Here is a 12,545-nt window from a genome sequence, read left to right as displayed (position 1 = left end):
TGCTACCCCCTGGAAGTGCTTGACGTTTTTGGAAAAGCAAAGGAAGTCAACGCAGCGTTGACATATATATATATATATGTATATATATATATATATATATATATATATATATATATATATATATATATATATATATATATATATATATATATATATATATATATATATATATATATATACATATATATATGGCGGTCGCCAGTAGGTATATATAGTTAGGATTTTTTCCTATGGGATTTTTGAAAATTCTATGTCGAATAACTTTGGCGTTTGTGGACGGAATTGGCTGACATTTTCAGGAAAATGGCACATTTTGTTTCTGAGCAGCCCTTGAAAATTTGGGGGGGTTTCGTCAAAGGGGGGCCAAGAAGAAAGGGGGGTCCCAAAACACGTTTTTAACATTGAGTTTTCCATAGGGCGGTTGGACTCACTTTTAGCTCGAACGGCTGAATGGATTTACACGAAACTTGGCAAAATTGTAGATATGGTTTGCCCGACGTGCCTTTGCTATGTCTCAATATATGTGCTTCAGTGGATTTTGAAAAATTAACGTTTTAAAAAACAGATATATCTGTGACAGCGCTCCGGTTAGCGCTCCGGTTCGCGTACCTGACGCGTAAGGGATCTTCGCGAAGCGAAGCTGATTGGCTCTCCGGTGTCTGTAAACATTCTAAACAGTCCAGAGTGGCCGCCATCTTGTGTCTCGGTAGGATCGAGACACAAGAAGTGGCAAAAACAAAAGGGGAAATGAGCATAAGGGGCAGAGTACATCCTCCCTGACTCCCTAGGTTTGATGAGGGGGCTTTAAAAGGGCCTCTCGGGGTTAAAAAATAATAATTTTTATATCGTTTTTTTTGCGGGGGGAGCGCTCGGTACATGCACCGGGAAGCGGTCCGGGAAGCGTGATATTGGGAAAATAGGATGAAAGAATGTTCAAATATTGTATGTTTATTGATTGTTATTTTTTTTTTTTTAATTTATTTTATTTAAGTTCCAACATGTAGGTACCAATGCAGAGTCTAAAAATAAAAATACATTGTTTCCTTTGTAGATATCTTGCAGGTTGTTTCAGAAGTTATTGAGGTATATGGAATTCATAGCGTAGTCTGTCAGGAAAGCAGAAACACAATGGAGGCAGGACATGATAAAGAGATGTTAAATACACATTGGAGATGATATAGTGGAAGAAAGGAAGTAACTATGAGCAAACTTAAAGTTGCACAGTATATTTAAAGTCTGAATTTGCTACTAGTTTAAAAAATACATATAAAAATGAATATTGTCTCAAACAATTTTTGAATTATTATATATAAATTTAATAAATAAATAATAAATAATAGAAGATATTGAAAGTAGCATTTTGATTGGTTGTCAATTCTATCACTTCATAAGTGTTTTGGTTAGGTAATTTACCTCAGGATATTTAATCAGGCTTACAGCATAATTTTCACAATGAAATTCCATCAAATTTGGGGAAATGGTAGGGACTGCTATGTAGTAGGGGCTATTCTATATTTGATGAAAGTGTCTGTAGTGGTTTTTCTGTAAATTACTTTCCCACATTTTTTTATCGAGCGCTTACCGGTGCGCTCCCCGGTACGCGAACCGGTAGCGTTACGGGAGTCCTCCATTTTGAGTATTGGTAGAATTGAGACACAAAATGGAGGACAAAGAATGTTCGGAATGGGTAGAAGGGGGCACGGTAGACACTTTGTGACCCTCTAGGTTTTCGGAGGGGGGATTAGGATGCTGATGCATGCAAAAATAAAGAACAATTTTTTTTTTAATTTCGCGGGGGAGCGCCCGGTGTGCGCACCAGTAAGCGAACTGGGGAGCGTACTTTGGAGAAAAAAAAAAAGAATACATTTTACAGCTTTTGATATTTGCTATTAAAAAACCATTGAAATTCACTGAAAAACCATAGGTTATAGACCATATATAGTTAGGAATTAGCATTTACAAAACCTTGAAAATTCACTGAAAAAACCATAGGTTATAGACCATATATAGTTAGGGATGACATCACTGATGACATCTCAAATGACATAACTGATGACATCACTGTTGACAACATCCAGTGACTGTATGTTTCTGTAAAGTTAAAATATGTCTTACATATTGAAGAATGAGTGGATGTATTGTTTTTGTATTGTAATTGTTTGTGTTGCGAGAGGTACCTTTGATACTCATCAATGATCATAGTTTTATGACCATTGATGAGTATCAAAGGTACCTCTCGCAACACAAACAATTTTAACTTGCACTGGAGTTATACTCTTAAACACAGACTTTCACAATGGGGACATGTATTTTGTTTTGTCATTGAAATGTGCAGATTGAATCAGAACTATTGTACTATGATTGACATGGATACTTAATGTTGAAAATCGCAGCCCACTGGAGGGCATTCAAAATGAAACAAAGAACTGCGGATAATTGACTAAAGTAAACACGATTATGCAAGAATGAATTTGAATAATTAATTGGAATGCCCACTGGAGGGCTCTAATGAGATTTCTATTGTTCAAAGATCACGATAAAATATGGTTGTGAGTTAACAATCAGATACGAAAAGCACATTGAAAATGGTGATATATGAATAACATGTTAACAAAGGTTGTTGATAAGACTACATGTCCCATAATTCCTGTGGAGTCAAACAGGAAGTGATGTAAACACATGAACGCTTCCATGTAATTTAAAAACGAAATTTTGTTGATTCAGTTTACCAGTGAGCAAGGTCTCCGCAGAGACCGAAGGCGTAAGGTGTTGCTGGCTTGCTGTAAAAGATAACAATTAAACTGGATAACTGATACAAAGAAACGTGTGGCGTAATTCTGACAAATACGAGAGTGCATGAGGAACCAACTCCCTGCAACTGGAAAACAGAATATATATATATATATATATATATATATACCCACACTCATGTGGGCATATACTCTTCATGATTGCTCGTCATAGGTTGCCCCAACAGTTTTTGTGGCAACTTTGTGCCCTCCTGGAACCCTTTTCTAGAGGTGCCACTGAACAGGACCAGAGGTAGGCTGGGTGCTTTGGGGCAACATATTCTGAAGTATCATAGCGCTCTGTGTAGCATGAAATGAAATGAATAGCATGACACAGCTTGGAAAAAGACACAAATTAGTCTGCAAGGCCTTTGCTGAGAGAAAGGCATATTAAGTACTGTGATGGAGATTCAGAATCTAAATCGGGCTGGATGCAAACATTGTTATGTTTAAATGTAGTTGTCAACCTATATAGTATGACACTTAAGTTTGGTTTGTGTAAACAAACTATAACCAGTTATACTTTTTCAGGATATATGATTAAACAACTACTGCCTAAACAATGAATTCCCAAACCACGGAGGCTAAACCACTAGCAATGCCAAACCACTACATTGTTATCAACGAGTTCCACGAACATTTTTCAAATTGCTCATTACCCGATTATACCACTTCCCTCTGGAGTAATGGTTTTGCTGTTTCAGTAGCCGATTAAAGTCTTTTGGATAGTATTTATATTTTTGTGAGCATTGGAGCTCTCACATTTTCCCAGAAAGTGTTGAGATCATAGCAGGTAGGAAGCCACGTGGATAGTAATAAGATTGGATGATTTCCTAATCAGATCTTGGGCGTGGCCACTGGCCGGCCTTATGAGAGGGTGTTTTCACCAATTGCGCAGCACCTATGAATCTAATGGCATTCAGGGCCATATGTATGAAGCGTTTTTCTTGTCACAAACGCTGCGAATCGGAAATTCGCAGCGTTTGCGACAAGAAAAACGTGAAATGCGATGTATGAAATTATCGCATCGCAAATGTTAAGGAATCGCAAATGTTGCGATTCCTTAACATTGCACAAGCATTTAGGAAATTGCAAAATGCGATTTCCTAAATGATATGTATGAAATATTTAAAAATTGCGATTTTGGAATAAGATGTCGCAAATTACCACCAACTTGTAGTTGATGGTAAATTGCGATTTCTTTTAAAAAAGCATTTTTTTTAAAACAAAAGGTGCCATGTGACGCTCATACATGCCCTTTGGGCATGTATGTGCGCCATATGCGCACACATGTCATTTTCAGGGGTGTAGCAGGGTGTTCTTGAGACACCCCTGCACCCTGGAAAATTCGCAAAATTTACGATTAGCAAATTGCTAATCGCAATTTTGCCTTTCATTTCTATGGGCCAAGAGGCCCTTAGAAATGAATGGGATGTATTCCTTATTTGCGAATTCGCAACTTGCGAATTCGCAAATAAGGAAATATTGGAAATCGCTAAAAAATAGCGATTATTTACATACCTACCGTTTTGCGATTTCCAAATAGCGATTCCTTAAAATTTGCTATTTGGAATTCGCAAAACGATAGTATGATACATATGGCCCTTAGTGGGTGGAGTCTTGAAGTTTAGTTGTGGAGTCTACCCTGATGTAGAAGTCGCTAGAACTACAGGGGCGCGTTCGGGCTTTGGACAAGCTTCATTGAAATTACATTTCTGACAAACTGCGTCACTAAAGACTTCAAATGTAATAATGACCTCAAACACTTATCTGCCAATGTAAACGTCATTCTTACGTTCTGGATGAAACAGTTCAACAGCATTTGCAACAGAGGCATTATAGGCCTGGAGCTATCTCTCATGCCCAGTTGTTTAGTATTTTGCTGCTTTTTTCGTATGTTCCAGAAAGTCCCTCTTCGTAAATGAGTTTCTGCAAAAATATCACAGGGTAGTATCTCATATTAAATATTAAATGCAAGTTACCCAATAGCTTTCTTTCGGATACATACACTAAAATACCCTCCTTTGATTAAAAAAGTACATTTTCCAAACTTCCATGCCCAACATGTTTTAAATGCTCTGTGGTCTTTCTGTTTCAGTCAGCAAGCTCCCCTAAAGGAGTGATTTATTCATTTGTTTTTGTGTGGGATCTCGGCCGGCGAATGAGTGAAATGCAAACTGATTTGAATAACACACCTGAGATGTTTCTTTCTTTGTTATGCTATTCATACCCTTACCCCGAAACGGAAATGGCCTTACTCTATAAATGTATATAACACTATTTCTGCAAATCAATGTGCGCTGTTGTTATTGCTGGAAAAACACTTTTATTTCAAAGCCTATGTTTGCACTGTGTTCAGCATGCTGTTTTATTGTTACAGAAAATGTAAACTCTTACACAGAAAGAGAATTACGACCTAAAAATCCAAGGGGATGAGTCTTATTTTAGAAAAAAAAACATTAAAATCCCCTAGGACTACAAACTTCTTAATGTCATCGGGTTAAAAGTTCCATAATACATTTAAAAGGCCTACATGACAACCTTCAACAAAAGCCTCATCTGCCAAGAACGGGACCCAGGCTAGAAAGGCTTGTCATTGTTATTACAATACTGCCATCTATTGGCCAGTCACAAGATTGTTTTTTTTTTGTGGTTTAGGAAAGTCGTTGTTCGTGTAAGTCGTAGTTAAGGATGTCGTGGTTAACAGATTGGTCGTTGTTTGGGGTTCGTTGTTCAGGTCAGTCGTTTTTCATACTTCGTTATTAAGGCTGTTTCCCACATCCCAATTGAAAAACAACCTTCTGAGGCAGTTTATAGACACGAGCAAGATTTCACCAGTTTTTACCATTAACTCTCACTGCAAATTTAGTAACAGCATCAACTTGAACTGGTGAACCAAATTTCGACATACCCTTGGATACATTATGTGGTGACTTAATCTTAACCCAGTCACCTATTTTTATGTTAGATACAAAATCTCTCTGCGTGTTTTCCTTTTGATGACATTTGGTAACCTCACCTCCTTGATAACTTTTTACATTCACATTAGTTTGAGATTGATTATGTGTCAAGACACCCTCCTGCATGGACTCATTCCACACGAGTGAACCCCATTGTTTCATCCATGCTGGACACAGTTGGAAAGAAGCTTCTCTTCCTCTTAAAAGTTTGAACGGACTTGAACCTGTAGTTGCATTAGGAGTTGTTCTATGTGCCCATAACATACTCTGGACAGCCTGGTTTGAACAAGTTAACAAGAGGGGAAAGGTAGCCTAATGGGTGCAGTGTGGCTGAGCCATCCATCTCTTCATAGACCTGTCTCTTTATGAGCATAGGTATTCTGGATGTATCTGAGAGGTCCTGTCTCAGACATACATGTGTGCAGTCGACTTGACCTCGGGTCAATTCAATTCAATTAAGCTTTATTCGATTTAAAAAATATAAATCATAAAAGCATACAGATTATTAAAAAACAATCACAATAATTACATCTCGCTAAAAATAGTTATTTACACGGTTAAAAAGAAACAATTTTTTACAAAGTTTAACATCAAATCAGTTAGGGGCTTCCCCTGCCTAAATTAATGTATTCGGGGCAAAAAATGATTTGTATTCGGCATTTTATAACCATGTTGCACATATACGTTTCTAGCCATCTGATGGTTACTCTCTACTATTGGTCTTGACGGGGTGAGATAAAACGCCCTAGGATAAAAGTCATGTAATTGCCATGTAGATATAGGGCCATCTCTCAGTTGGGGCTGCCAGGATTGTAGATAGGGGACAACACTTTCATTTCTAAATCTTACCAGGACAAGGTCCCCTTTAATGTCCTTAGGGAGCGGTCCCAGCCAACCCACCCTTCTGACGCTTACTATCGAGCCGTCAATGTTAGGTGGCAAGGGTCTATTTTTCGTTAGCCAAAAGATGACTTTGTTTCTTAAGTCGTGCTGTCTTTCAGGTATTACTTTCTTAAGTGCTGGGACACCCGAGAGAACACATACAAAAGGGGCGGCTATTGGGGGTAAATTTATATGGTCACTTCTGCCGGAGATGATACCTTTGTTATCGGCTATCACAGTGTGAGGGATTGGGCCTAATGCCGACCTTACTTTGGGGCTAGGCCTCTGGGTTGTAGTGCATCGGCTACCTGCGTTTGGATTTTTCCGAGTTGTCCTATGTTCAACCATTGTTTTATTCCCACTGCTATTGCTTTGAGTAGCTGATTCGTGTGCCACTGTGGCAGGTAGAACGGGTTCCTGGCTGGGTTCTGCCATGTTCTTTATTAGTGACGTACTGGCGCTAATTGTCGTCTCAATTTCACTGAGCTTTTCTCCCAGACTATTTATTCTTGCTATCAGTGGGGATATAATAGAAGTAACAAGCCATTCTATATGGTCCAATAAAATTGCCTGGGAGGTAGGACCAGGAAAATCTCAACTTTTATGTCTCTTAGCCGCTGACGGGGTAGGTGTAGTCGTTGCTAGGGAACTTAGACACAGTTTTCGTTGTTTGGTATCACCACCCAAGCGTGTAGTCCCGTGTCGCTTCCTTTTGGCGGGTGGAATATGAAGGGGCCCTGCATAATTACTGTTAACTTTTACAGACGGAGATGGGGAGAGAGCATCTGGTGTGTTACAGTCTATCAATAATGGCGTAGTGGACTGGGCATTTAGGGTTGCTAGGGGACTAACCGGGGCATGGAGTGTCTCGGTTACATAGTCTGCAGCGACATACTGGGTCTTACAAAGGGCATTCAGTTCGTCAAGCAAGGCAGATCCATATACTACATCGGCCGTCTGTGTGGCAGGGAGATTGCAAAGCACGTTATCTCTGGGCAAACGTTGCTCTAATCTATCTAGTTCATGAGTGATAGATGAGGTAACCTTTTCTAGATAGCAATCCATGGGCCCAGTGACCTCGCTCCTCTGCGTACCACAGCTCTTAGAAGCCACCTTACATGACATGAAGGTAGTAGATCAACAGTACAGTCTCGAAATGGAATCAATAGCAAGGGCTTTAGAATGAGCAAGTGAAAATAGGTATAATGTTGGTATCACCTTTTACCTTACAGACAAAACCAAGGGGACTGGCCCGGTCTGGTCTCCTCTGGCCTCTGAGGGCCACAGAGGGCCCGCCCTTTGCCCGGGCTTAGCCCCGGGCGCTTCCGCGCGCTTCCGCGACGCTGGGGCCGACTGTGATTTTATGTACGCCTCCTGGCGCTCCTCCGTCCCTTCCGGTCCTGGGGCAGCTGGGATATGGAGTCTCCCTCCGCTCGGCGGCCGTGTTGGACTCTGCAACGGCGGCGGGAGGGAGACAGAGTGAAGAGCAGCAGCCCTGCTGCTAAGCCAATGCAGGTAGAGTTAGTTTTAAATGACCCCCGTGTCAGCAGCGGCCCCCGCTCCACCGGGGCCGACTGTGATTTTATGTACGCCTCCTGGCGCTCCTCCGTCCCTTCCGGTCCTGGGGCAGCTGGGATATGGAGTCTCCCTCAGCTCGGCGGCCGTGTTGGACTCTGCAACGGCGGCGGGAGGGAGACAGAGTGAAGAGCAGCAGCCCTGCTGCTATGCCAATGCAGGTAGAGTTAGTTTTAAATGTCAGCAGCGGCCCCCAGGTGTTTTCAAGAACATTTCTTCACTTACATCACAAAAACGTACACTTTCATGTGTTCATGAACTCAGTTTAATGCAGATGAGACACCTAGGGATGCGCTACTACCAAAATCATTTCCATTTTTTCTTATATCTATTTATTACAGATCACATTCTATGAACTTAGAAACTTCCAGGGTAAGTTCTATGAATGCATCAGTGACAACCTAGACCTTCAGTCCCACTTAAATTCATGCAACTCCATCTGTGTTGAAAATGGCCTTTGGATGGTTTATGAGCGCCCGCATTACATGGGTAACCAGTTCTTCCTCAAGGAGGGGGGATATCCCGACTACCACTGTTGGACCGGCCTCTGTGACTCCATCAAGTCTTGTCGGCTGCTCTCACCGGTATGCTTGTTTTGAGTATGGTTTCTTCATTATTGGCCAATATTTTAAATAACATGTCACCAGATCTTGCCTAATCTAGAGGTCTCGGTACACACCGTTTCTCATGTAAATTCAAACATATAGTATTCATTTATAAACGCAGAATCTGTGCCAATGTCTGACAAAATGGCAGAGACTGGATTTATGTAAAAGCACTGTATATGTGTATGTCTAAATACCCCTTACCCTAGTGTGTTTATATATAGTGTTTTCATGTTCTTGGATTATTAGCACTTGCGGTTCAGATTCCCAGAAGAGCAAGTATCAGAAATTACAACTAAGGATCTTTGTTACCATTAATACTAAATATTTACATGAAAACATATTTCCAGGCGCTGAGGGTCTCTCATTAAAAACTGACCTGTGATATAAGCCTTTCTGTTTTAGATATATAGACATCTCAAGGAAGTGGAAGTGGAGAAGTGTGGCTCACTGGTTAGAAGCGGCAGACCCTGAAGCAGAGGTCGGCCCGGGACCAGGGTTCAATTCCCGACGCGGCAGGCAGGGTCTTGGGTCAATGTCCGCGGACTCGATAACTCTCGCCTAGGTGCCTACGCTAACCATGGGTCCCACTCTGCAACTCTTGGCAATAGCTTGCTTAATCTCCACAAAGGCCCTAGCAGTGCCGGGGATGCCTGGCTTCACCTTGGGGGTGCCCTCTCACAGGGAAAGCCAGGACGGGTTCCCCAGCGGTATACAGCGCCAGGATGCCACGTAACGGGGTCACAGTGCGCTTTACAAGTATACAAACATTACATTACAAGGCTAAAACATCAGAATGGTTGATCAGTTAATTAGCAAATGTGTCTTAAGAGTTGTCTGCCTAAAACTGAAATCACTGTCCTTGAAGTTGTTATCTGAGAGAGATAGTTGGATAGTTGTCGAGAAGGCTGTCTCAGAATCTCGTGAGTGTCCGAGTGGTCTGTATTACCAAGCATTGGGACAGAAGACATGGTGAGAGGCAAAATGTGGTAACTAAAGATTCTAATGTAGTTTGTGTGTTTTTTGTGAGTCGTAAACATAAGGCTGCAAATATGAATCGTTCAAAAACCTAATGCTTTCTGTCCATCTATATTACGTGGCCAGGGTTACATTAATAAACATGCTCAAAATATAATCCTCAACTTAATTTTCTCAAATTATCTGGGCATTAGTCTATTGCTTAATACATCTTCACTGCATTTTAGTGCCATTGCTGATTCAAATTCAATAATTGGTTTTGGGTGTCTTACGCTCTCCATACTTAAATCCTCCTGTGTCTCCTAGCTTTAGCATAACACATTTGATTGTATACATAAGTGGCACATCAAGTTCCTGAAATGCATTTTGCTCCATGGCAACCATTTTTCTTACGCCATGTTCCATCCTACCCCAATGGGGTGTTTAAGGTTCTTATATAGCACAAACCTAGCAGTGAAACACCAGATCACTGGGCTTGGATGGGTGTTCAGTGAAGGAGTTCGGAATATAAACTCCAGAAGATTTGAGAATGGATTACTGGGGTGGTGAACCGGTGCAAAGTAGAAATAGCAATGGGGTGTGTATGAAACAAAGTGAAAGAAAGATGAAGCTTTTCGGACCTGGGTGGGAATGGATTTTCTGATTTTTATGCATAGCATGAAAAAGACTTTCATCCTGTATTTCCATTGTGGCACTTTTTGGTCTCCTGTGATGTTGATCTTAATCGCTATCGAGTGTGGAGCGCTTGTGTTAATCAATGTGAAGATGACGTAGCAGATTTTGAAGAGGCTACAGTGAGTTAGAGGATGCCGGTGGGGTGCAGAGATTTGAGGTAATCAAATTAAAAATCCATTTCTTTTGACTAGTTGAACTACAGCATGGAAAACTCTTCCTCAAGGGGGTACAGTGGGATCCTGGGTCACAGTCCAGGGAGGCTTTACCTCCACTAAAACTCAGGATGACCAGTGAATGAATGGTATTGCTGAGCTTTCATTATAAGACAAAAGCCTTTACATTGTGCTGCAAAGGAGAGTTGATGCCAGTTGGGTCGTGGCGCCTTTACAATGTGGGTTGAGGCTGGTATGAATGTAGAATTTTGGATTTAGAACAATTGAACAATTATGGGGGGAAACCAATGAGAGTCACTGATAAGAGTGAAAACTGCACATGTTCTTGATTGTTGACACTGATGATGAACAAGAAGTCCCTCTTTGAAGGAATTTGCTTGAGTTAGGCTCTCAACATCCAGGCTTGTTGTATTGTTTTTTGTGTAACAATCTCAAACTGATGAATCTTTTACATTCTTGTCAGTAATCAGTATTCCAAGAGGTTCATTGTTTGAGAGAGATGTGCCACAGGCTATGGTGATGAGCCCAGAACGGATGAGCTCATCTGGATGAACAAAGATCTGATATTATTAGTCAACACTGTTGTAGATAGCACAGAGAAGGGCTAGAGGACCATGAGTCTCTCAGGGTATTTAGAGGTTGACTAAGAGCAGGAGACATGAGCTAGCATTGTGTGAACTAGAGTACATCGGCTACCACTTAAATGGTCACCATCTCTTTGCTGAATTGTATGTATGAAACAAGATTGGTAATTCTGAAGGAGGGGTTTGCTTTTCATTTTCTTGTGATTGGGTGGCGATGGCAACTTGAATGATCCTTTTACCCAAAAATGAAAGGTGGGTGATCGGACAGTAATTTGTGAAGTTGTCAGGTAATGTTGTACATTTTCCTTTGCTAACTCAGGAGGAATATTATGTTGACGTAAAATTGGCATTCATTGTGCAAAGTAACTTCTAAGTTAGGGACAGATTGTATTATTCTGATACTAGAAAATATTTCGTATTGTTTTAAATGGCTTTATAAACTGTTTTCTTAATTGCTGCACTAAGTCTTGTCTCTCTTACAGTCTTCTTTCTTCTCTGTTGCAGGAGAAAATTCTGGATGTCTACAGATTGCGGGTGTATGAAAAGGATGACTGCACAGGCAAAATGACAGAGTTCATGAATGATTGCACAAATGTCCATGATCACTTTTGTTACCCCATTTGCTCCTGTCAGGTGCTGGGTGGGCTCTGGCTTTTCTATGAACAACCACATTACAGAGGGAAGCAATATCTCCTGAAGCCCGGGAAGTATGAACGTTCTACCGACTGGGGCTCTGTGAAAGGCAATGTTGGCTCTCTGAAACGAGTTATGAAGACTGTATAAAGTATGGAAGTAATATAGACCTCAACAATAATTGGGTTCTGCATTCTAGTTACAGCATCATTTGGCAAATAAAACACCCAATAAATAAAAATTAAAGAGATACATCATATACGTAGCTCTCAAGAGCCGTCTTCAGCAAGACAACAGCAAGATTGTAGCTGGGTTTAATGTAATGAGGATTGGCTTTTGGGTTAATTACCATCGTGGTATGATTTCTAACCTGTACTTTGTTTTAAAAGGTCTCAAGTGCAGAGCTGAATATGAAGGCTTCTTAGAAATAAAACTATTGGCAAATCTCAGTTTCATGTGGACCTTTTCATCTTTTTTCATCACTTATGAAAAGCCTTATAGATAACAGTAAAATAGCCTCAATTTACTGCTGAAGTGTTTCATCATTTGAACAGTGTTAGGATTTATTAGGGAGTATTGGCAACATTATGTAGCTCATAGCATCAAGATGCAGTTTCCTCCACCATGTGTGCCAAGAAAATAGCTACTCTCTATTTCATACCCTTGCACTTGGCTTTGCCAAAGACAAGCA

General features: G+C 40.7%; 1 protein-coding gene across 1 annotated transcript in view; it reads left to right on the top strand.

The window, feature by feature from the left end:
* Positions 1–12,303, top strand: part of LOC147730524 (gamma-crystallin M1-1-like) — a 58,627-nt gene extending 46,324 nt beyond the window's left edge. The window contains exons 3-4 of the mRNA XM_086954081.1: positions 8,548–8,790; positions 11,726–12,303. Of these exons, the coding sequence (XP_086810207.1) occupies positions 8,548–8,790; positions 11,726–12,004 (522 nt within the window). The 3' untranslated portion in view covers positions 12,005–12,303. The remainder of the gene's footprint in view (positions 1–8,547; positions 8,791–11,725) is intronic.
* The last annotated feature ends 242 nt before the right edge of the window (positions 12,304–12,545 follow it).

Source organism: Lissotriton vulgaris, chromosome 2_1 (assembly GCF_964263255.1).
Source record: "Lissotriton vulgaris chromosome 2_1, aLisVul1.2, whole genome shotgun sequence".
Classification (NCBI taxonomy): domain Eukaryota; kingdom Metazoa; phylum Chordata; class Amphibia; order Caudata; family Salamandridae; genus Lissotriton; species Lissotriton vulgaris.
The sequence above is the reverse complement of the archived record's forward strand: the minus strand, read 5'-3'. Positions and strand labels throughout refer to the sequence as shown.